General features: G+C 45.2%; 1 protein-coding gene across 2 annotated transcripts in view; it reads left to right on the plus strand.

The window, feature by feature from the left end:
• LOC138580191 (alpha-2-macroglobulin-like) overlaps positions 1–26,380 on the plus strand; it is a 574,708-nt gene that overhangs the window by 367,298 nt on the left and 181,030 nt on the right. For both annotated transcript variants that reach the window (XM_069650528.1, XM_069650529.1), the window contains exon 13: positions 661–820. In XM_069650528.1, the coding sequence (XP_069506629.1) occupies positions 661–820 (160 nt within the window). The remainder of the gene's footprint in view (positions 1–660; positions 821–26,380) is intronic.

Below are 26,380 nucleotides of genomic sequence, written 5' to 3' on the forward strand. Positions count from 1 at the left end.
CAGAGATGGGAGATTTGGGGGAAGAGTGGTATTAGTGATTAAGGGTTGCAAGGGAACTCCGCACCCCCAGTCTCTCATCTGGGCATATTTAAAACGTTTAACAGTTTTTTGTTCTTGGTGTGCTTCTTTCACCCCTACTCCTGGACGTGGGTGGGCTGTCTAGCTTCCTCTAACTCCCAGGACTAACCGTTACCCACCCCTCAAACCCACACCTTCATCTCTCACCACAGCTCACACTGCGTGATCACACAAGAACAGGATCAGTGCCTTAGATCTATATATGAGACCTCCAGACAAACACATAAGCGCACAAACATCACATCAACAAACCGGGACCGACAAGTGCCGGGGTAAGGGATTAGAATTCTGTACGACCTGCCAAAAGTAGCCCCTCACACATCGGGCTGGAAGGTGGTGTGGAGGCTACTAAGTGCCTGGCTTTCTGCCAGACACACCATGACTCGCCAGAGTTCAGGATTCCACGATCGCACGAGGTCAGATCTCCGAGGTTGGGTAAATGGCAACGGTACACTGGACAAATCACACATAACATAACATAACATTTTGTTTGTACAATACTAAAGTGATATAAGAGGCCACCCCACTTGTGTTGCACAGAGTTCAAGTGAAACCCTTTCAGCCTCTCATCTTCTATTTCAGGTTCACTACTGAAGCAATGTCATGTTTGTACCAGATAAAAAATCTGATTTACTTCGATGACACAGTGATAGCCCAAATGAAGAGTTGGATTGCTTCGCAGCAGAACCTCACTACAGGAGCCTTCCCAGTCAGTGGACCAGGCGCCGACCCTCACTTGGAGGTAAGAACATACTTTATCGACTGGCAAGGGCATAGTGATGATGCTCGTCCCCACATCACCGTACCTTTCTCCGGCACCGGCGCTGGATCTGTGTTCCCATTATCTGGTTGGAGGTACCCCCGATGATGGGCGGCCAGTTGGATGGGTGCGTAGTCACATCAGACTCCTTGCCATTATGTTCTTTGAGGTGTAGGATTAGGGGTTGTCTTTTTTGGTTTTAAGGTGCTCAAGCATTGGTTCAGAAACAGTACCGTGTTCTCTCTGGCTTGGGAATTTTCACTGCAGGATACTGCATAGGATGCTGTACACCTGGCGGTACGCTGGCTCTGTGCTAGTTGGTACTAGATAGGACTGGCAAAATACTGGGTGTTGTAAACAGTATATACCAATGCCATTTTATAACTGAAGTGTACTTGAATTTTGCAAACTGGGAGCATACTGGTGTTATGTAATGGTAAGCTGGGAGAATTATGGAATCATGTATACCAGAATTCTGAAAAATAGTAGTCTTGTAAAGTGTGGAATATTCTGTCGAGGTCCAAACAGAATATACTGGAGCTGCCAAACCAGAGTTTCTAATGGATCGCGTCCTCCCACAGATTCCTTATCCTCAGATTCCTCATCTTCATATAAATCCAGGCTGGCGGCAGCTGTCGCCATGAGAAATCTGTGGGAGTAGCCATCCATCAGAAAGAACGTTACCATGGGTAAGTAATTTATCCTATACAAGCAGCCTTTCTATATATTGAGGAGTCTTGGAGCCAGCCCCAAGTTGGAAATCCATGCCGCGTTTCACTCGACTTAAAGCAATTCATACTGTTGCCCTTAGATTATTTTCACTAGGAACAGTGGTGATCTTGCACGTACAAGCCCTGTATATCATTTGGAAAAGCACACTTGTGTTTGTCGGTCTTTATGAACACATTAAATATTTTATAAAAGACGGTGTAACTCAAAATAAGCCTCATGGTTATTTCCAAATGCGACTAGATGAGCATGCAGACTCCACACTCATTTCATTATTGTGCACCCCTATATAACCAGCCTAAGCAGAAAGGCTTAGTAGATTGCACGCAACTGTTACGCAAAACATTACCCGTGGGTTTCAGTGCGGGTAAGGATTTACTAACTGGGTGAACGCTGCAATCGTATATACAAGGTTGAGGGACAAACCAGAATCATACTGGGATTGTGAAATATACTGGTATAGTGCTAAGTTAGAATATATTGGGGCTGTCAAGTAGGGAGTATACTGGGATTTTACAAATCCTTTGCATGCTGGAAATTGGTTTTATACTGGGATTGCCCAGACTGGATATATGGTGGAATTCTAAGTATATTTATTAGAATACGATTTTACCTAAGGAGAAGTGACCGAATTTATTTCACCGAAAATGGTAAGTAAAGTGGTATATGTAGTGAATAATAGGTGAGCGTGGGGTAAGGGTATAAGTTAGGGTAGGGAGGGGTCAGGGGGTCTACAGGACGTCTCCCCCCCCACACATTATAAGAAAGAAAAGTAGAACAATGAAAAAGTTAATTTCTTTTTTCGGTGAAATAAATTCGATCACTTCTCCATGAAGTAACATATTTTCGATTAAATCACTGACATCCGGGATTCTGCAAAGTGGGAGTATTTTGGAATCACCTAACAGTAAACTGAGGGTATACTGTTGTTCACAAACTGGATTTTAAAACTTGGAATAAACTGGGATTGCGCAAAATAAGAATAAATCTGAATTGAACAAACTGGGAATATAATGGGGTCGTCCAACTAGACTAGACATATACTGGTTTTATGTACACTGGAAATATAGTGAGATTGTATAACCAAAAGCCTGCATTGTGCAAACTGTGAATGCCAAATGAAGAGAATTCTGGTGTTTCCAAAATAAAACATACTGGAATTGTGCTGACTGGGAGTAGACTGGGAATAGCAGTGGGAATATACTAAGGTTTGGCAAACTGTGGCTGTACTGGAATGGCAGAACTGACTTGTAATATGCTGAGCACATTGGAATGAGCAGAGGACAGTATACTGGCATTGTGCAGACTAGAAATGTAGTGAGAATTCCCAAACTGGGAGAACATGTAAGAGGATTCAATTCAACACTACAGCTAAGTCAACACCTAGTCTAGAATACTGAATGAAAACCCTTATTGATATATCTTTATGTCCAATTCATGCATTCTGGATGACTACCCCTATATAACACCCCTCTCTTGGAATCCCCCTGACCCCACTTGAGCCAAGAAGTAGTTCTGTTTTTCAAGTTAAAAGGTTTATTTGATAATTTAAACAATAGATATATATATCACACTTTATAATAATTTAATAATTGAATATCACACTGAATCTGAGCAGTAATCAATAATTGGTAGTCTGGCACTAGCACACTTGTGAATAGGAACAGAAGAATAAGGTGGTAGAGAATGCTTTATATAAGTTCAGATGGATGTAATGTTGAATGAAAATGCAATACAGAAAATACTCAATATGATTTCAACAAAACAATGTAATCACTTTTCTCTGGCAATCCCCTCCCCCCTTTATGCAATGCAAGGAAATGGAAGGAAAGCACACAGTTCTCAGAAATGCAATCAAATGTAATTCAGTTCACCCCAGCAAAGCTTAGACTACAGAAGTTTGAAACACAGGCCCAAAATGCTTTTATATGTGTTGGCAATGAAGTGAAAAATATGCTAAAATGCTTTTAATTCCCTCTTGAGGTTCAGGGTGAGTGGTATCAAGTTAATATTAGTCCAGGCTCACTCTAGAAATGATTCAGGCATAGTTCTTAAGAGGCAAACGAATTTTTAGCAAGAAAGCAAGAACTGCTGTTTTCACACGTGGAGAAATTTGCAAATCGCGGCAAATTCGCGAGTGCGTTTTTCGCGATTGCGGCGAAAGTGTATAGAATAGGAATGCGGTTCTAGGTTCATTGAAAAGCCAAGATTCCCAGCTTTCAGAGGTAAGTTACTGCAAGTCTCTAAGACAAACGGTCACGGAGATATGAGCGATTTTGTGAAGGTTGTTTTTCGGATTTGAAATTTTAAAGTTCAAAGTGACAAGTGACAGCTAGCAGCTAGAAATGACAGGTGACAGTTAGGAGGCAGTTCTACTTAGATTAAAATAGATTGAATTATATTATTTTAACTAAGAGATTGGTTCTGCACAGTTCTGCTAGGTACTCACAATATATTTAGAAATAGAATGGGCCTCGCCACGGATCTGGTCAGGTTTTCTTCACTCGCCACGGACGGTCTCTGCGCACAGCGTCTGGGTCAGCTCTCTAGTTCTGCGAACAGTGGTCTGGTCTGGGTCTCTGGTTCTGATCAGGTCTGTGGGTCCGGATACAGCGGTCTCCGGTTCAGCTGGTCTCTCTCTGGATACAACACTGCTCTCTGGCAAATGGCAAGAGTTCTTGCAAAGAATTCAAACAGCTCGCCTGGCTGTGATAATGGCAATTATTTGAGGCCTGCTAAAGAGGGATTTAGCTTGCAGTTGACCTCTCTGCTACAAATTCTGAAGTAAAGTCTTGGTCTCTGAAGGTGGATAGATTGAAGTCTCTATGTTGGCTCTCTGGAGGTTGATGGAGGTAAAGTATGGATTTTCCCGGCAGAGCGTCCCGCAGCAGATGGAATTGAATGTCCCTATCTGTCCTGACTGTCTGCTTTTATGTGTTTTGAAAGTGGGTGTGTGTGCAGCATCACTAGCCAGCCCCTCTCTCAACTGCAGATTGGTCAAGCTTTCCTTTCTCTCTTGATTGGGGAAAAGAAGTGGAGTGTCAGAGCGATGTCATTTAATGGCTTGCAGATAGGACACTCCCCTGTCAAATTACACACAATCTATATTTGATCAAAAAGACATATTTCATAGCTACACTGTGGTTTGAAATTACATGCATCCATCATGCATTAACTGATGTTAGCCCCTGTTCAAACTCTGCTCTTCCTGGGGGCTTGCATTCAGAAATGGCAATATTTGCACTTTTTAACTGGTTTCGTAATATCGGACATTAACCCAAATTTACACACATGTGCGCAAGGAGTATGGACATTAAGTGATGAAGTGTCAGATTTTTAACATGCATACATTTTAAGTAATACCCTCTTAACTGCTAGTTTGCCCCCAGATCATGCCACCGGTTCTAAAAACCTCTTAAAACGTGGGCAGAAAAATCACAAGAATTATGGTATCATTTAAATAATTATGACAAGTCCGTACTATGAGTTATTCATCTTTTTCTAAAACCATATTCTGGCTACAGGGGTGTGTCTTTTCAGGTCACATGGTACAGAAACCAGTCTTTCCACTTTCTTCAAGCTCAGCCTCTGTCTCCAGTTTCTCCTCCTCCCAGTTTCTGCCAAGAGGAAGCCATTTTTATTACCCCTGCAATAAACCATCTGCCTGGGCCCTGGAAGGCCCATTGTTCAAGAGGAAGCCATTTATGGCCACTTCAACAAACCCTCTGCCTGGGTCCTATGTTTAGTCTCTAGCAGTCCCTTGGTAATTCAATCAGAGAAGTGTCATATCCCTTTTGGGTGGGAACAGCAAAAGGCAGGTAGGCCTGGGAACACAGCAGTTGTGCAAGTCTCAACTCCTGTCGGGGGTAGCTGGTGGGCAGAATTCAGTTCCTTAAGCCAGGCCCCAGCTAATGTCACTTTTGGTTACCCAGTTTTCTGCATTCAAATAAAAATAACCATTTTTTACATATGCAGCTAGTATGCTGATTCTAAGTTTCAAACTATGACATTTAAACAATTGCAACCTGTGTGACATTCAAAAGTAGGTCACTCATTTCTTTTAAACATTTAGATTTTTAGTGTCTTTCAGTCCAAATTTATTTAAACTGCTGAAATCCACAGCTCAGCCAGTCTTGTTATAAACCTTCAAGTCACTTCAGAATATAACTTTACATTGGATCCACCTCTCAGTAAGTCTTTCTTTGGCCTGCTTTGGATTCATTTATTCAGTTTTACACAAAAAAAAGTCTGGTGTTGTTTTAAAACGCCAGCTTTCTGATAGTGGTGAGTACTGGTAATGCACCCATTTTTGGGATTTAAGAAAATGAATTCCCCACAATTCTAGGTTGCTTTTGGCAATCAGCATTGCCATTCCCAATGGTTTCAGGCTACTGTGTGGGTAGTCCAATGGTGGTTTTAGGCAGTGCCCTTCTGTGCCCATAACATCGGCAAAAATGAGTGGCAGCATATTCTTCATGCATTTCCCTGTGCATTTTCTGGGAAGCTCTGGCCGTCATGATGTTTTCAATGCCAGTACTGCACAGTTTTTGAGGTAGGGCTCGGATGCATGGGTAAAAACATCCCACAAGCCCCCCTCTTGCGATGGCCATTCTGTTTCACTGATGGGACTCGCAAGACCTGGGATGTTTCCTCATCTTCTTCCAATAGATGGCACAGTTCAGCATCTTTTCCTCCATCCGGTACTGATCGATCGGTTCTCCTCGCCGGTCCTGATGGGAGTATTGGGCGGTACCCTGGGCCCCTTGTGTCTCTGCTCCCGGTCTCCGGATCGTCCTCCTTGGCCCGTCTCCAGGTTTTCTTTCTCCTAGGACGACAAAGGAAGAGCGGCAATACCTATTCATAGACATTTTTCCCCCACCATTGATATAGTGGGGTGGCATATAAATTTATAGTCAAAACATATGAACATGCACATTTCTTTTTGCATTCAAAAACGAAAACACCCACATTGAGAAACTCAGAATTTGATAGGCGATATGTAGGATATTTTAAGTTAGAACTGAATTAATCTGAGACAGTACCCTCTAGGATTCCAGAGGTTCCTCCAGTTGTTGCAGAGTTTGCCTGGGATGGCAACACTTCAACTGGTTTATGTGGACCCACTTGTCTTCCCCCTCTGCCAAACCGCCTTTGGGGATGCAGATCTTATAGGCCACAGGGGAGATTTTGTCTATAATCTCAAAGGGTCCCTTCCATGTAGGCAAACATGTTCGCTGTTTGGCCTGGTTCCTTTGGAAATTGTATAGATAGACCCGGTCCCCCACCTGATATTCCTTCCTAGAAGTCTTCAGGTCATAGTGGGTCTTCATGCTATCAGCTGATCTTTCTAGATTCCGCTGAGCATAAGCAAAAGCATGTTGAAGGTGTTTCCTTAAATTCCCCACATACTCATGAGTTGTGGAGGCATTTATCAGTGTCTGCTCTTGGGTCCTGTAGAGCAAATGCTGAGGAAGCACCATCTTGCGCTCAGTCATCAACTCAAATGGTGACATTTTGGTTGCAGATGAAGGGATAGATCTGATGGCCATTAGGACCATAGGTAATCGGATATCCCAACTTGGCCAGAATCTGCCACAAACTTCTTTAATATGCTCACAATGGTTCGGTTATATCTCTCTACTGCCCCAGAAGAAGCTGGCCGGTAAGCAATATGCAACTTCCTTTTGACCCCCAGTATCTCCCACATCTTTGTCATTACTTCACTAGTGAAGTGGCTACCCCTGTCTGACTCAATCCTTTGAGGTAGACCGAAACGGGAAAAGATGTGGTTAATCATCAGGGCAGCCGCGGTTTCTGCCTTGCAATTTGGGGCTGGGAGACATTCCACCCACTTGGTAAACAAGCATGTCACAGTCAACATGTACTTATTCCCCCTAGCAGAGCGAATCACAGGGCCTACAAAGTTGATTTGTAAATCTGACCATGGCAGGGTCATCCCCCTCTTTTGGAGAGGCGCACGGTGTGTGAGGGATGTTGGCTGAAATTGTGCACACACAAGACAACCCTTCAAATATTGGTTGAGGTCCTGGCCCATGTGTGGCCAGTATGCAACCTCTCTTAACATTTCCAATGTTGTTTGAAACCCCCTATGACCGGCGGTGGCCGCATCATGGGCGTGACTTAACATCAGGCTTCGGAATGAGGTAGGAACCACCCACTGATCGTGGCCAGCTTTGGATTTCCTTACCAGCAAACCGTCTTGGATTCAGAACATTTTTGGACATTTCATCAACACTCTTAGGTCCTCTTTCCCAATATAATCGGTATCCGTCAGGGGAAAGTTCTCAGGGTCCTCAAGGTGTTGGTAAAACTTACCAATTATTGGATCCCCCTTCTGAGCGGTAATCAAATCAGCATCAGGGGTCTCCTTACTCCATTGTGCAATTGAAAGGTCGTTGTGAGCATTTGTCTGGGACCTAGTGATAGCAGTGACCTGGATCTCCCCCAACAGGGACTCAATCTCAATTAGATCCCCTTGGACGGCCCCGGTTTTGGCCAGCTGATCAGCTAAGTCATTTCCAGTTTTGTCTGGTCCCTCTACTTTGGAATGACCCTTGATCTTCTTCCAATAGATGGTCATCTCATTCGAGGTGACCAGATCATCAATGTTTTGGATCAACTTCCCATGTTTCAAGGGTTTGTTGTTAGCACATAACGTGCCTCTGGTTTTCCAATTAACCAGGTGCTCCACGAACCCGTTCCGTACATAATTCGAATCTGTGATTATGAGCAGTTCGTGGAGTTGATGCTGGACAGCAGTGAGGATGGCTTGATGCACAGCCATCAATTCTGCCACCTGACTACTTCGGGGACCAATTTTGTATCCAGCGGAGGGTTCTGGGGACTCATTCACCCATGCATTCCCTATGCCGGCCACCAGTTCTTTCTCCCCGTTGTTGTCAACATGGTAAGAGCATCCATCCACATATACAGTGGGCATTCCCTCACACTTGTCTTCTTCAAAGACTTTGTGGGGGGAATTAAGGTATGCCTCCATGTTGTCCTTTATTTTTAGACTTTCGTCCTCGAGACAGTTTTCTCTGGCACAATCATGCAAGTCAGCCAGACCTTGCGCGAGGGGACTCTTCTTGTTTTGGCCATATCTGACCTCCACAGGAAAGCCTTGCATTGACAGAATCCAGGAAGTAATTCGGGAATTACTCACGTTTCTGGCCCGGATTCTATCACTTTGGAGATATTGCAGAGGCTGGTGTGGAGTCTCCACTATGATGTGTTCCCCCTGGATAAACGGGCGGTAATTCTTCAATGCCCACACCGTTGCCAGGAGTGCCTTTTCACAATCGTTGAATTTTTCCTCCACATAGGATAAAGTTTTGCTCGCATAGGAGATTACTTTATTGACCTTGTCATGCTTTTGGTATAATACTGCTGTCAAGCACGTATTAGAGAACCCCGTCTCCAGGAAGAACTTCTTGTTTCTGACAGGGTAAGCTAGGCAAGGCGCTTGTGAGAGGCTTCTCTTGAGTTGTTTTACCGCCTCGGCTTGTTCTGGACCCCATTCCCACTTGACCCCCCCCTTAAGGAGATGAATCAGGGGTCTGGTGATCTCTGCGTAGCCCTCAATGAACTTTCTGCTGTAATTAGTCAGTCCAAGGAGGCTCCTTAGTTCCCGCAGAGTTGTGGGGTCTTTCAGTTTCTGAAATGCTTCCACTTTCTTTTCCTGGGGACAGAGACCCTGAGGAGTAATCTCATGCCCCAAGAAATTAACACGGGTTCTACACCACTGTGCTTTCTGAAAGGAAAGTTTTGCTCCGGCGGCCCTCAACTGGGTCAGAACATAACGGATCTCCGCTATGTGTTCCTCAACAGTTGAGCTTTTGATGAGGACATCATCTACATAAGCCAGGTTACCCCTCGCACCCAGGTCGGGCATGGCCTTATGTAGGAAAATATTGAACTCATTACCGGAGTTAAGGTATCCGAAGGGAGTCCGGGTCCATGAGTACTGCTGGCACCCAAAGGTAAAAGCCAGTTTGTATTGGTCCTCCCTGCTGACAGGCACGGTCCAGTATCCATTGGTCAGGTCTATTGCAGTGAATACCTGTGACCCCTGAATCTGGGCCAGCCCTTGGTCAATGTAGGGAAGAGGCCATCGGGAAGTATGGACCCGTTTGTTGAGCTCCCTGAGGTCGGCGCAGAGTCTCCACTGGCCGTTTGGCTTCAATATTCCCAGCACCGGATTATTGAAGGTGCTGTGGACTGGACGGATTATCCCACTATTCCCCGGGACTCAAGGTTCTTAATTATTTCAGTAAGGGACTCCATTGATGCGAGAGGCAAGCGATATTGCTTCACAAACACAGGAGTCATGCCAGGGTCCGTGGGGATTGTTGTTGTGTGGATGTCAGTGCGACCACAGTCATGAGTCTACCGCAAAGAGATCTTGGAAATCCAAGAAAACTTGCTTCAACTTTTGCTTTTGTTCCAGAGTCACACAGGCATCAGCTAGGTTGACTCTCTCTTCCACCATCTGCCTGAAGCCTGGAAAGACTTCTGGTTTGGCTATTTCAGCGGCCTCCTCCAGCTGGGTGGAGAAGTCCCTGGTCAGAGTGCTGATTTGGACTGGAGGCTTCAGGTGGGAAAGGCAGCCCTCATGGACCTGGAAAATCACCTCATCCCTCCTGAAGTCACAAGTCACATCTTCCTTACCATAAGGGCAAGAAGTGTACACCAGGAAGTTCCCCCCATTCCGGGTAAAAATCCTGTCTGGTGTTGTATTGTCATCACTGTCACTGTCAAAGCAGTGCTTGGGGATTGGCCCTAACAGTTCATTACCTAAATCTATGGAAAAATGTCGGTCATCAACCGCCATTCCAATAATGGTGCCTGCGGCTACAGTAATACTCTTTAAGTCGCTGTTATCCACCTCTATTGGAATGGTGTCATGTTCTATGTTCACTAATGGAGTTGGGTTTACCACCAACCCTTGCTGTTGGAGAGAAGCATTTAGATGTATATAAGCATCAGGGTTTTGCAAATGTTGTCCTCTTTTAACTTTCACTTCCAGGGAGAATTGTCGGGTCCTTTCTGGGATGGTGACTTCCTCTTTGATCTGAGTTTCAACTGCATAAGGAAGCAATTGAGCTGACCTAAATGCTTTTTCTGGATCATCAAAGCCCATGGGATTATCCGCTAATCGGGTCCAAGCTTTGAAGTTTATTAGGTCCAAACTAATGGCAAAGCGATTGAGAATGTCACTGCCTAAGTAAAAAGCGGCAGTGACATCTCGCACGACCCAACAATTGTGGACTATGCTCTTGTTGCCGATGGAGATTTTGAGCATACACCTGCTTGGCAGGAGATGTTTGGAATTAGGCGCTTCCAAGTCCATTTCCCATTTGTCTATCAGTTTGAATGTGGGAATGGCTGGATCTTTTGGGAGTTGGTGGTACATGGCTTCGCTGATAAAGCTCTTACCGTTGCTCACACACACTCGGGCGAGAACAGAGTCCTTCCCATCATTTAACTGGACAGGGATGAACAACTGCTCTCCAATTTGCTGAATATCAGCCAGGCTCTGAGTTGATTTCACATCTTTCTGGACTATAGGAGTGGGAGTTTCTGATTGTGGATTAGTAAAGAATTTCAGGGTGTTTCCTTCCAGTGTGGAATACCACCTTAAACTGGAAGGAAGGTTGATTTTCAGAAATAGAGAGGCCCCCCCATCACCAGTCTGTTGTCCTACTGCTATTACTGTCACGTCTGGAATTTGGTTGTTCTGGAAGTGAAATTCTACTTGGTCAGATTTTTGTTCAACCATGTGACAGGTGCCGTTTAAACTAACATGGTTGACACTCTGTTTTAATTTTATTGGTCGGCTAGTCTGGGTCCAGAGGACCTTGTTTACGCAATCTATTAGGGGTGACAACCTTCTCAGGAGGTCATTCCCTAGTAAACATGGGGTGCCCTCTGGAGTCACAACTATGACCGGGTGTTTCAACTTGTGTCGCCCAATTTTAATGTCCAAGTCTGCCGTTCCCTCGACGGGAATTTCCTTCCCGTCAAAGTTCTGGAGTTGTCCAGGAAGTGAGGTGAGAGGAATTTGGTAATTCCCTCCCCTTCCTGCATTCAGTTCATCAAAGGCCCTTCTGGACAGAAGGGTAGCTTGAGATCCCGTGTCCACCAGCGCTGAAATCGTACCCTGTCCCTGTACTTGTACCGGGGCATAATATCTTCCCTCCTTCTCCTCAAGGGGGCACAGATAATGCACATTTTTGGACAACTGGTGGGCTAACTTTCTGGATTTGGACATCGCTAGCGAAGAGATTTGGGCAGAATTCTGTGGAGAGCCTTGGGAATCTGAAAGAAAAAGTTGGCAACTGGAGATCAGAGCCATTGTGGGTTCCCCTGGCTCCGGTTCTGGGCCACCCCCCCCCTTTTTGGAGGCAGTCATCAGGATGGGTTTGAACCAGGGGATTTTGGTATTGTGGGTTCTGGGATGAGATGATGGGCGGCGGTAGCTCAGTCTCCATATCTCCCCAGTCTGGATTGGAATCCCTTGGGGCCCATTTTTCCTTGGGAGGAGTTCCCCCATCTCTGAAGGAGAAGATCCTTTTCCCAGGATCTTCTGAGGATCCCTCTCCTTCAAATTGGAAGATCTGTACCTCCTCCTCAAACTGAGTCTGTTTGGGTCTTTTGTTTCTCCTACCCCCCGTCTGCTCCTTAGGAGGCAGACTTTCAGGGGCAAGAGATTTTGTTTCTGGTTCCTGGGTTTCCAGGGGCTGTTTACAAGTGAGGAAGGAAGCTTCCTCCAAGGCTTTACACCCCCCTTCCCTTTGTGCCTCCTCCCTGGGAACCGGTGAGTTATCGGGGTGCTGCCCCGTCATTGTTCTGGAGCACCAGGTCCAGAGTTGGGTGCGTTCTGCGCCGGCATGCCGATCTGAGGGTTCTGCTGAGCCCTCAGTATGCGACCCAGATCCCGCGCCATGTTTTGAACCTGGCGCTCTAACTGGGAAACCCGCTCAGGCTGATACGGGGCCCTGTTTTCTCCCCTGGGCTGATCCCGGGAAGGGTAGCTATCCCTTCTTTGGTAGTACCCCTGGTTGGGAAGATTTGGATACCCCTCCAACCTTGGCCTCCCCTCTCCCGGATTCGGTTGTCTGGGCTCAGGGAATTGGGGAAAGAAGGGTGGAGGATTTTGGGGCTGGAAATTGGGTGGATACCTGGGGAAAAAGTTCTGCCCAGGATTTGGAGAATTTCTGCCCTCCTGTGGGAAGTTGGAGGGAAGTTCCCTGGGTTAGGTGCTTGGCTGGATCCCCCCCCTTGGGCTGGAGGAGTCCACACATAACCCAGGATGGGTCGATTACCCTTGTAACGGGGACTTACATAGTCAGGAGAGCGAGGGACCCCATTTGTGGGACTACCTCCTTGACTCCCTGTTTGTGACTGGCCCGAGGACCTTCTGGGCCTAGCATTATTAGGTGCAGGTAGGTTTTTAGGCCCCCCCATCTCCAAATCCAAAACGGGGGTGACCTTTACCTCTGCCACCTTGGCAGCAGCAGGGGTGCTGTTGGTTTTGGGATTTTTCTGGGTATTGCTTTTATTTTCTATGGGCTCCTGCACCTCATAGATCCGGGTCGCCTGTTCAATGACCCAGTCTAAAGATCTTTTCTCGTGAAAATCCCTCATGAGCTGGGTCATTATGTATTTGGGAAAGGCATGGAAAAATATATTAATAAATTCTCTGCTGTCTGTGCGCACCCTTCTTTTGTTCTGCGCAAAGGCACGTTTCAGTTCTTGCACAAACTCTTGTGGGGCCTGATCCTCCCACACTGCAAATTGTAGGCTGCCTTGCGAGCCTCTTGGGGATTTCTGTGAACAGAAAAATATTTTAATATGGCCGCCCTATAGGTGGACCACCTGGAATGATTTTGGTCCTCCAGCCCTGCAAAGAAACTGGAGTACTCTGGGGAGAATGTCCACTTTACATATTGGATACAGCTTTGGCTGTCCTTCAAATGAAAAGTCTCCATCATTTGCTCATAGAGCTCCAAGTGTTCCCAAACAGAGTACTTGGCGTTCTTATGATAAGGCGTGATGACACTCCTGATTGCCTTAATCTGTTTCAATGGGTCCTTAATCAAGGCCCTTTTTGCCTTATTGGCCTTTTTGGTTCGGGTAACCCTTGTCCATTCGTCCTCTGACTCAGAGGCACTGCTCCCAGAGGTTCCTGTCTGATCTTCCAGGTTTTCCCGGATTCTGCGAGCCTGGGAATGGCTGGCAGAATGTGGGGACCTGGTCTTCAATGTCCTGTACCATTCAGAGGAGTCTTCAGATTCCTCTTTGCTGCCAGGATTTGATGGGTACCCCCCCCCCACTGACCTAACTGGGCAGAGGTTTTCAGGATGCCCTTAATGGGCCTACTCTCCTGGGGTTCCCCACCAAATTGCACTGTGCTTGGGTGCCCATACCCGGATGCCCGCCCATCCATTCCTGGGAGGTACTGGCCTATGAGCCCCATGCTTCTGGCTGGATAGTCATCTGCCATCCCTTTGGCCCGGTGCTCATATGCGCCAGGGGACATGGGGGTGGCAGAGTCCAGGGACTGAGAGATATAAAGGCCTCTGGTACTAGGGCTCCAGAGGTTATGCTCAGGAGTTTCCCTTTCCCAGCGAACCTGGTCTCTATCCGCCCCTGCTCCCTGTTGCAATGCAAGAGCCTGTGCCTTCAGTTCCTCAGTTAAGGCCTTACTAGGCTCTATCAGTCTCCCTTGCATCGCTACCTGTTGTTGGAGCCTATCATTGTGCTGGCAGAGAGCCTCATTCTCTCTCTGCGTTTCCTGATTGGTCCTGGAGCACTGGGCCAGTCTTTGCTGCAGGAGGGTTACCTGCTGAGCTGTGTACCTATTGGCCTGCTCCTTTCTTGCTAGAGCATCCTCTACCCTCCTGGTGTGCTCTAACAAGTTCTGGTGTTCTTTTTGGAGGTCACCCAGTCCCTGGTGGGCCAGGTGATTTTCTTCCATTTTTCTTTTTAAGTGGCAGATTTCCTGGCCTAAGGTGTCCCTTTCCTGACTAAGAGTCTGCATCTGTACCGTCAGGTCGTCCCTTTGCCTTTGGAAGGCACGAGCTTTCTGGCGCTCCTGATCAAACTCTGCCTGGGTATCCAGGTCTTTCAGAATCAGTTTATTGCTCTCTGCCTTCTCCCTATCTAGGTGGCTTTGCAGGGTGACTACCTGCTCAGCACATACCCTATTGAAGTCCAACTGTTGCTCCAGCTTTTTCTGGCTCTGCAGTAGGGAGTCCAAATCTTCTTGGTAATCCTTCTGCAAGGTCAGAAATCTGGTATCCTGGTCAGCCTTTTCCTGTTGCAGGATGTCCATATCCTTCTTTATTTTAATGATGTGCTGTCTACTCTCATTTTCTGACTCCTGGCTCCCCTGCAGCCTCTGCTCAGAAGAGACCAGGTCAGATTGGACCTTCTCTAATGCCATCTGTCACTTATTTGCCAGATTTTGGCTTTCAGTACATTTATCCTGCATGTCTCCCATATATAGGTACAGGTATGCCGCTATCCTAACCATCTTGTCTTGTTCATCCTTAGCTTTAGGAGCCATGTATAGTTCACTCAGGGCCACATGTAAGGGACCCTGATCTCTCCATATATCTGACCCTGTTTCCGTGACCTGTTGCGTGATGGCCTGCAACCAGACCATGCGGTCCTGGTGAGTCCACTCACCTCTCACAAATAACTTATGTAAGAAGTGCTCTCTGGCTATTTTCATGTCTACTAAGGTCGTCATTCTGGAATTTGAGTTCCTTCCTGACTTACAGAAGTTTGTATTTTATTTTTGCAAAACAGACCTTTTCCTTAGAGCGTTCCTTTGAGGAGTGCTTTACAGCGTAACACAGCGTGGTGATCTGACCGGATATGTGTATCTGGTCAGCTGGCACGCTGTATTAATCTGCACAAATGGTAGATCTAACCCAAACGTCCCGCTCGAGCCCCCAATTTGTAAGAGGATTCAATTCAACACTACAGCTAAGTCAACACCTAGTCTAGAATACTGAATGAAAACCCTTATTGATATATCTTTATGTCCAGTTCATGCGTTCTGGATGACTACCCCTAAATAACACCCCTCTCTTGGAATCCCCCTGACCCCACTTGAGCCAAGAAGTAGTTCTGTTTTGCAAGTTAAAAGGTTTATTTGATAATTTAAACAATAGATATATATATCACACTTTATAATAATTTAATAATAGAATATCACACTGAATCTGAGCAGTAATCAATAATGGATAGTCTGGCACTAGCACACTTGTGAGTAGGAACAGAAGAATAAGGTGGTAGAGAATGCTTTATATAAGTTCAGATGGATGTAATGTTGAATGAAAATGCAATACAGAAAATACTCAATATGATTTCAACAAAACAATGTAATCACTTTTCTCTGGCAATCCCCTCCCCCTTTATGCAATGCAAGGAAATGGAAGGAAAGCACACAGTTCTCAGAAATGCAATCAAATGTAATTCAGTTCACCCCAGCAAGCTTAGACTACAGAAGTTTGAAACACAGGCCCAAAATGCTTTTATATGTGCTGGCAATGAAGTGAAAAATATGCTAAAATGCTTTTAATTCCCTCTTGAGGTTCAGGGTGAGTGGTATCAAGTTAATATTAGTCCAGGCTCACTCTAGCAATGATTCAGGGATGGTTCTTAAGAGGCAAACGGATTTTTAGCAAGGAAAGCAAGAACTGCTGTTTTCACACGTGGAGAAATTTGCAAATCGCGGCAAATTCGCGAGTGCGTTTTTCGCGATTGCGGTGAAAGTGTACGGATTTGAAATTTTAAAGTTCAAAGTGACAAGTGACAGCTAGCAGCTAGAAATGACAGGTGACAGTTAGGAGGCAGTTCTACTCAGATTAAAATAGATTGAATTATATTATTTTAACTAAGAGATTGGTTCTGCACAGTTCTGCTAGGTACTCACAATATATTTAGAAATAGAATGGGCCTCGCCACGGATCTGGTCAGGTTTTCTTCACTCGCCACGGACGGTCTCTGCGCACAGCGTCTGGGTCAGCTCTCTAGTTCTGCGAACAGCGGTCTGGTCTGGGTCTCTGGTTCTGATCAGGTCTGTGGGTCCGGATACAGTGGTCTCCGGTTCAGCTGGTCTCTCTCTGGATACAACACTGCTCTCTGGCAAATGGCAAGAGTTCTTGCAAAGAATTCATACAGCTCGCCTGGCTGTGATAATGGCAATGATTTGAGGCCTGCTAAAGAGGGAGTTAGCTTGTAGTTGACCTCTCTGCTACTATTTCTGAAGTAAAGTCTTGGTCTCTGAAGGTGGATAGATTGAAGTCTCTATGTTGGCTCTCTGGAGGTTGATGGAGGTAAAGTATGGATTTTCCCGGCAGAGTGTCCCGCAGCAGATGGAATTGAATGTCCCTATCTGTCCTGACTGTCTGCTTTTATGTGTTTTGAAAGTGGGTGTGTGTGCAGCATCACTAGCCAGCCCCTCTCTCAACTGCAGATTGGTCAAGCTTTCCTTTCTCTCTTAATTGGGGAAAAGAAGTGGAGTGTCAGTGCGATGTCATTTAATGGCTTGCAGATAGGACACTCCCCTGTCAAATTACACACAATCTATATTTGATCAAAAAGACATATTTCATAGCTACACAGTGGTTTGAAATTACAAGCATCCATCATGCATTTACTGATGGTAGCTCCTGTTCAAACTCTGCTCTTCCTGGGGGCTTGCATTCAGAAATGGCAATATTTGCACTTTTTAACTGGTTTCGTAATATCTGTCATTAACCCAAATTTACACACATGTGCGCAAGGAGTATGGACATTAAGTGATGAAGTGTCAGATTTTTAACATGCATACATTTTAAGTAATACCCTCTTAACTGCTAGTTTGCCCCCAGATCATGCCACCGGTTATAAAAACCTCATAAAATGTGGGCAGAAAAATCACAAGAATTATGGTATCATTTAAATAATTATGACAAGTCCGTACTATGAGTTATTCACCTTTTTCTAAAACCATATTCTGGCTACAGGGGTGTGTCTTTTCAGGTCACATGGTACAGAAACCAGTCTTTCCACTTTCTTCAAGCTCAGCCTCTGTCTCCAGTTTCTCCCCCTCCCAGTTTCTGCCAAGAGGAAGACATTTTATTACCCCTGCAATAAACCATCTGCCTGGGCCCTGGAAGGCCCATTGTTCAAGAGGAAGCCATTTATGGCCACTTCAATAAAATCTCTGCCTGGGTCCTATGTTTAGTCTCTAGCAGTCCCTTGGTAATTCAATCAGAGAAGTGTCATATCCCTTTTGGGTGGGAACAGCAAAAGGCAGGTAGGCCTGGGAACACAGCAGTTGTGCAAGTCTCAACTCCTGTCGGGGGTAGCTGGTGGGCAGAATTCAGTTCCTTAAGCCAGGCCCCAGCTAATGTCACTTTTGGTTACCCAGTTTTCTGCATTCAAATAAAACTAACCATTTTTTACATATGCAGCTAGTATGCTGATTCTAAGTTTCAAACTATGACATTTAAACAATTGCAACCTATGTGACATTCAAAAGTAGGTCACTCATTTCTTTTAAACATTTGGATTTTTAGTGTCTTTCAGTCCAAATTTACTTAAACTGCTGAAATCCACAGCTCAGCCAGTCTTGTTATAAACCTTCAAGTCACTTCAGAATATAACTTTACATTGGATCCACCTCTCAGTAAGTCTTTCTTTGGCCTGCTTTGTGTTCATTTATTCAGTTTTACACAAAAAAAAAGTCTGGTGTTGTTTTAAAACGCCGGCTTTCAGATAGTGGTGAGTACTGGTAATGCACCCATTTTTGGGATTTAAGAAAATGAATTCCCCACAATTCTAGGTTGCTTTTGGCAATCAACATTGCCATTCCCAATGGTTTCAGGCTACTGTGTGGGTAGTCCAATGGTGGTTTTAGGCAGTGCCCTTCTGTGCCCATAACATCGGCAAAAATGAGTGGCAGCCTATTCTTCATGCATTTCCCTGTGCATTTTCTGGGAAGCTCTGGCCGTCATGATGTTTTCAATGCCAGTACGGCACAGTTTTCGAGGTAGGGCTTGGATGCATGGGTAAAAACATCCCACAAACACTAGAACTATCGAACAGTTTACCAGGATTCTGGGACCCTGATTGTAAACAGTGAATATACTGGGACTCTGGAACACGGAAACAAACTCGAGTTGAACACCATGGCATGTAAAGGGGTGTCAAATTATAATGACTCTGAATTTATGCCATTTTGAATTATGATGAAACTTGGATTGTGCAATCTGGGAATGTCGAATTATAAGCATAGTGGGGTTTTGGAAACTGAGGTTGAATGGGGTAGTGCAATCTGGCCTACACTGAGACTACGCTGTGATGATCAGACTGGGGATATGCTGATAGTGGCGTATTGGAAACTGTCTAATAGTTTATAGTAGCAACACCAATCTGTGCGCATAATGACATTGCACAGACTGGAAATGTGCAAGAGTTTACAGAGTAAACACTATGCCTGGATTCTGTGAAATGGGCTGGAACAAAAGAGAATATAGTGGATTTGCTTGAAACTGGAAACCTCCTGGTATTAAACTTGGGTTGTTAAACTGAAATTATACTTGTGCTATCAAGCTGAAATGTTACATGAGGTCCAAAATTGGCAATCTGCACAGATTGTGCAAACTGTGGGCAAAAAGCGGTCGTCTAAGTGGGAATATTTTGGGATTGCCATACTTACTGAGAGTGTAGGGGTTTCTGCACACTGGTAATGTTCTAGGATTGCATAACTCGGAGTTGTCGCATAGTTGGAAAGGATCATCAGACCACACCCACTCAACTTGATGGTTTTATTTGGGACTGGTGCAGTGCTGGATATTCCAAAGATCGATAACTGAAAGATAAGAGGATCCAAAATGCATTATGCCTCTCAGAGTACTAATGGCATTGGGGCTCCCAGTTGTGAAAATGGTGTACCAAAAGAAAGTCCCAAACAATGCATCTTCCTTTATCCATGGCTTCCTGTACCTTGGTGTAAATAGGGTGCACAGAGAAAAGCTGCAAATTGATCCAAAGTCTCAGTTCTGGGGTTTGTAGTTTCCCACGCCCTGTATACTTTCGTCAGGCAGGTTCAGCCCCCACCTGCAGCCTCGCTTCACTACCTCGAGGAGAGAGAGGTAGAGTTGTAATTCCTCTATTGCATCCAACTCCTCCTCTGATTTCCCGGCATCGACGGGGAGCTCATTCTTTGTGGTCAGCCAAGCCTCACAGGAGGGTTCTATGGTGTCCTTAGACTGAGTCACTCAGACCACCTGCCCGTTGCTCCCAGCCTTTTCCTTTACATCACCTCCTTCACTGTTTAAGAATGAGGTAACCTCCCAGCTGAATACCTATTCTTCTGCCCACCTCTAACATCTGCCTAGGGCTAGCTGGCCCCAACGGAACATTCCTGATCTGACTGCCTTCCTCCTTCTGTGGTTCTCTCATCTCCTCTTCTCTTCATCCTACCACCTCAGTATCTCTTTCTGGTCCCCAACCTCCACTCCACAACTTCTTTGGCAGGTATTGGAAGCTCCTTCACCAACCACATATCACCTCCTGGTAATTAATCCTCAGACATCCCCCTTCTGCCTATTATATATTTAAAACGTCTGGCCTTCTCTGATAACCGTCTGATGTTCTCCACCCTCCTACTCACTATCTGTTATGTTATGTTACTGTGCATTTGTATTGCGCCTTATATACCATGGTATGATCTCAAAGTGCTGTGGGTTGTACGCCCTCAGGGACCGTCGTCCAGTTCAATGGAGAGATAGTAGCAAATAATGCTTGCGGGCACTCAATATGTGTGCAGCCAATGTGGGTTATGTGGAGTGTGGCGGCATTCTCTGCATTCTAATGCTAAATGTGGTGCAGTGGTCGTGTGAGGTCAGTAGAATGTGAGCAGAAAAGCTGTTGACCTCAGAGTTTGCTTTCTGGCAGTGGTGGAGCTTATGTATGAAATTATATGTGCAGCTAGGCCAATTGTTTCATGGGCTATTGCTGTGTTCTAAAGACGGTTGTGGTGCTAATGGAGGTGTGTAGGTATGTGTGCAGATAGGCCAAACTTGATTGAGGGGTATAGCTGCATTCTATTGTTTGTTGGTGTCGAGGAGAGAGTGAGCATATCGGTATGTGTGAGTGTCTGTGCGGATTGGTGGGATACCCCTATTTCAGATTACCTTCCATTACCAGCTGAGCTGACCGTATCTATTCTAGAGGTTTGGTGCATTGGTTCTCCAAGACAGATTCTCTGTCTAGTGCAGAGTTTGTTCTGATTACCGGGCATAAGGTTACCATTCACAGCTTGACAGTGCCATTGGTGTTGAGTTGCCCTATTCTTAATCTTTATTGGATTAAGCGAATTGCAGGGCTATGGTCATCCCTGTGTCTCGTTGAGTCTGCCGTTGTTTATTGGAAGATATCTTCACGGTGTGCAGGTACATCCAGTTCTGTTCTATCGGACCTATGAGTGCTAGCTAGATTTGATGACTGGTGTTCAGTGGACCCAGGGACGAGCAACAGCCACTAGAGTCATCCCTGTGTCTTGATGGGTCTGCAGATTGCTTATAAGATGAAACCTTCTGAGTGTGCATTTACTTCAGTTCTGTTCTATTGGACATACAAGTACATCCTAGGCATGAAGACCAGTACTCAGTGAGCCTGAAGGTCAAGCAACAGATCAGGCCATGATGTAAGTGGTGTGTCTGAACTGGCAGTGTTATATGCAGCAGGGGGTTAGAGTGTTCCTGATCTGGTGTGCGTTTAGAGGATTGATGCCAGGCCGTTTCTGAAGCTCGGTTATAAGTGCTAGAGGGCCCATTTTCCGGGTCCCTGGTAGTTGTTTGTAGCCAGTGGATGGGTATTCCTGTCATATGGTTTGAATTGGTGTATTATATCGTATCATTGTGCCTTCCGAGAGCTAAGAGTGCTAGGGAGCTCCTCTGATTGGAGAGCGTAGTGCATATCTGCAAGAGACAAAAGGGCAATTCCAACCCAAGCATAGTTGATACTGCGCCCCGGGTGAAGGAGTTCATGGCATAAATTCCCAGGCCGATCAGGGTAGCATGCCTTGATCAGAGACCAGCTTGGCTAATCTTCACACTTGTATGTAAATGTGACGCATGGTTAATCTTCACAATTCTATCTAGATGTGACATTGCTATTCTTCACAAATCTATCTAAAGGTGATGCATGCCTAATATTCACAGTTCTATGTAAATGTGATGTATGTTTAATCTTTACAGTTTTATGTAAATGTTATGCATGGCTAATCTTCACAATTCTATGTAAATGTGATGCATGGCTAATCTTCACAATTCTATCGGGATGTGACTCATGGCTATTCTTCACAGATCTATCCAAATGAGACACATTGCTAATCTTACCAATATGTCTATTGTAACACTCTTCCTGCCTCCAAAATACATTTGGGTGCAACACATTTTGTTTCCCGTAGAATACATCTAAATCCTGCCTGACGTCTGACCGCTAGTAGTGCAACACATTTCCTTCCTCAATTCAGTACAATTGCTAGCTATGAGGTGTATCAGAAAGACTGACTATGGAGGTTAGCACAATTTAACTCATAGAGCAACTATTCAGCACTGTTTACATAGTAGTAGTAGTAGTGTAAGAGTGGCTGGGTTTCTGGAGCACAGTAATGGTTGTGCTTACCGCCCGCATCGCCTTATGATGGCCAGTTACAGGGTGTGAGAACAATCAACACAAATTAGCTATGGTGTGGAACACAATGGCTAATTAAGGTGCACAGTGCAGTTATGGAGCGCAGCAGGGGAATATAACAAAGCTATACCAACAGTTTGGGTGTGAAGAATGGCTAACGTAGGTAATTTAGGCTTCATCTAGAGTATAGCTATTTCACACACTTAGACTGAGTGCCAAAATGGCTACCGTACACAGTTACGCTAGGTAACAGGTAATACAAGTGGAGGGGTTTTCCTGGAGTAGAGTAATGGTTGTACTCCTCACCAACACCACACTTAACTTCTATGTTGCTGTTGGTTGACTACATCAGGTGTCCCAGGCAAACACAGACAACCACAGAGTGGAACTGCTTCTTCAGGAGCTGTCCTTTGTCTCTGGCCCTTAGCTAAGGGCTGTCTGGGCAAGGCTACCCTGGGAGGGATGGTGAAGAAGGGTGTTTCCTGGTGATGTGATGAAGGACACAGTCCAATATGGATTACTAACTGCAAGCCAGGTACAACTACAGAAAATGGACAGGCACCCCTGACTCCCTCGGCCAATTGCCATCAACATGGGAGGATAGAGGAAAAAGGAACAGAAACAAAGTACTACACCCCCAAGGTAGTCCTCTCACGTGCTTGCTTTACAGGATGCCTGGTGATTACTATCTGCAAGCCAGGGAAAACTACAGACAATGCATCAACTCCCTTTAGCTTGTCACCATCCGGCTCCTGGTGTGCGCCAATATCCTCCTTTTCAATTTCTCTTTCAGTTCTTCACTGTCTTCCTCCTTACTGACAACAATCTCTGTCAGTCCTTCTTTCTACCACTTCTTCACCCTTGTCTGTGCTCACTCATCCTGGGTCTCTATCTAGGAGGGTACCCTCATGGTAGCCCCCTGACCTTGTCCACTACCAGTTCTCCCTTGCCTGGACTCATCCCTCCACCTGGGTCTCTATTAAGGACCAGTGCCTCCTAACATGGCTTTGTCTAGCCCCCTGAGCCTCTATTCACCCCATTTCTCTGTCCTCTGTTCTCTTCAAAACACTCACACTGACTGACTAAAGTCTCTGACTTTTATAGTGTTTTTATAGTGTTCTTCCTTCTCTCCCTGGGTGGGGATCTGGGTGAGTGTTTGCTTCTGTGTTTTGCGTTTGTGGCAGAGATGGGATTGGGTGTTACTTCTGGGTACACCTGTACGCGCTTTGGGTTTAGGGGGCTGTAGCAAGCTTTCATCTGGCTTGTTGGGCATCTTAGTTCAGACTCTGCCCTTCCTGCTACTCTCTGGTGCTGCCTGTGCAGAACCTAGGCCTCCTGTTTCAACGCCAATAGAGGATGACCAGGGGGCCTGCTCATAATTATGTTTTGTGCATCATCATCTAGCTTTGGGACATATCTTGTCCTCTAGGTTACCCCACTTTGAACCCCAGAAATAGGCTGGTGATCGGGTCACAGAATATACTAGGATTATGCAAATTGGGAATATGCCTTGATTGTCAAACTCTGATTACACTGGAGTTGTGATGACAGGCACTACAGAGGGATTTTTAAAACAGGGATTCCAATGGAATTCTTTAACACTATTCCAGGTGCATTCTGGAGTACTGCATGGCGGACAAACTGTTGTCAAACTGGGAGTATGTAGGGAATATCAAACTGGAAATGTACTAAAGTTATAAAAACAGGTATTGTACTAGGCTGTAATTCTCAGACTACAGATGGATTGTTCAAAATGGAAGTGTATGGGATTGTGTAAACTGGCACTATACTGTGGTGTCATTCTTGGAGTATACAGGAAAGTATAATTGGGACTACACTTGAGTTTTTGTGACCTGGGATTGTAGATGGTCTTATCAAAAATGAATATCTTGTGCTTGTACAAACTGGGAATGCACACACACAATTAATATTTCCAGTTGCGCCAAGTGGGAATGTGCTGCTGTTCTGAATACTGGAAGTGTGCAAAATGTGGAAATGCTAGAATTGCCAAACTGGTAATATACTAGGATTTTCCAAACTGTGTGCAGATTGGGTAGTAAAACTAGGAATATACTGCCTTAATGTAATCGGAGTCTACTGGGATTGTCAAACGGGGAATATACAAATACTAGGGTTGTGAAACTGGAATTATATTGCAATTGCTAACCTCAGAAAATGCTACCAGTTTGCAAGGTGGTACTGTACATGGATTCTCAAACTGGGTGCTTACTGGAATTGAGAAAACAAACTGGTAACATACTGGATTAGTCAACTGGAATGTACCTGATTGGAAGACATGAAGCTTTATGAACTGGCAGTGTATTGGGCCTGTCAAAGGTGGAGTATACTGAGTATCAAAATGGGTCTACACTGGCGCATATTCCAGACTAGACATATACTGGTATGGCCAATCTGGAAGTATCATGGCATTGTGTTGACAGGACATAGACTGGAATTATGCAAAAGTGAACACGTACTGGGATTTGTCACACCCTGTATACTGTAGGTTGGTTGGAAAGATTGGGAATATAAAGGTTTGTTAAACTGCATGTCCAGGAGTTTCAAATTGGGAATGTACATGGATTATACGGTGCAAACTAGGATTATGTTGGGGCTATCTAACTGGATATGTACTGAGTCAGTAAAACCATAAGTACACTAGGATTTCCAAATTGGGAGTATAGTAGAATTGAACAACTGGGATTTTGCAGAGTGGCTCAAGAGTTGGATTGTAAAACTGGGAATTAAATGGCATTGTGCAAATTGCCAATGGAGTTGTCAAACTTAGAATATGCATGGTTGCTAAAACTAAACTGAAACTGTACTGGAATTGCGAAAGCTTGGAATGCCAAACTGAGAGTAGGCTGAGACTATGAAAATGGGAACATACTGAGGTAATGCTGAATGAGCCAATACTGGAATTGGGCAGTTTGGGAACTGCGATAAACCAGAAACAGGAGACGGACAAAGCGGCATTGTGAGTAACTTCCTTTTCTTTATTTACCTAAGCCCTCAGCTGTCCCTAAGGTCTAACACGCTACTCTATGAAGGAAAGAATATCAAAAAGGGTGCTCATCTGGATGTCTGTCCAAAATTAAGAAAGTCCTCCGTCCAGAAACTGATCCCAACTTAGTCTCTGTCCCTATCATTGGTAACAAAACAAAGAAAGGCAGCATAAAATACACTAGGAACCCTTGTCATGGAATGGTGACTGGGTTCTGACCACCACCCCCAGTGTGGTTTTTTCTTTGGTGCTTCATGGCCCGGTTGCACAGTTTATGACTGAAAGTCTTTTCAGTCTGTTTGTCTTTTACATAGTTCCTTGATCTGCCTGCTGTCGTGCAGCTTGGGACACGAACTGGTGCACTTGACCGGTTGTTCTGATCACTCCTTCGGTAGATTTGTCAGGGTTTCACATGCTCAGCCTAAGTTGGGTCCGGCATGCTTGGCTAACCCTGTCCTCTTCCTGCCACGCCTCCCTGGAGGAGAGCTCTGTGCATATGCTGCTCCATGGATGTCTCGTCTCTTGTTCGAAGGATGATTGGCTCTTTCAATTTCAGCTGATGCCATGCACACTTAGGGGCATAAACCACACCAACCATCCTTACCGGGCGTTTAGAGTTATTAGAAAGTTTAACTCTCATGTAGCCAACAAAGGTAGTACTGGAAGCGTTGGCATAGGGAGGATAACTAATATCCCTTTCTAGGGACATCCTATCCTCTACGGGGGTCATACCGAGTGGGATGCCACTTGCCCTGACACATGGTGGTGGGGGGTTAAGCTGAGCGGGCTCACCTCGCTGGAACCAAATGGGGTTTCTCCCCCTTGGTGAGAAGGGATGAATTCCTTGGATTCATCATCGATCATACTGGAATTGTGCAACAGTAAATTGGGAGTTTAGTAGAATTATTTAAAAGTAAACTAGCAGTAAAATGGGAATTTGTAATAGCGCATTAGGAGATGACTCCATGTTGCAGAAAGGGAAGGCCAGGCAAGTTTATGTGTGTACATTTTAGTAAGGTTTAAATACACTGGTGGATAGGGGAGGTTTATGGGCTGCTTTAGGGCAACATAAACATGAGTCT

This window comes from Ambystoma mexicanum, chromosome 3p (assembly GCF_040938575.1).
Source record: "Ambystoma mexicanum isolate Mex_15411 chromosome 3p, UKY_AmexF1_1, whole genome shotgun sequence".
Taxonomy (NCBI): domain Eukaryota; kingdom Metazoa; phylum Chordata; class Amphibia; order Caudata; family Ambystomatidae; genus Ambystoma; species Ambystoma mexicanum.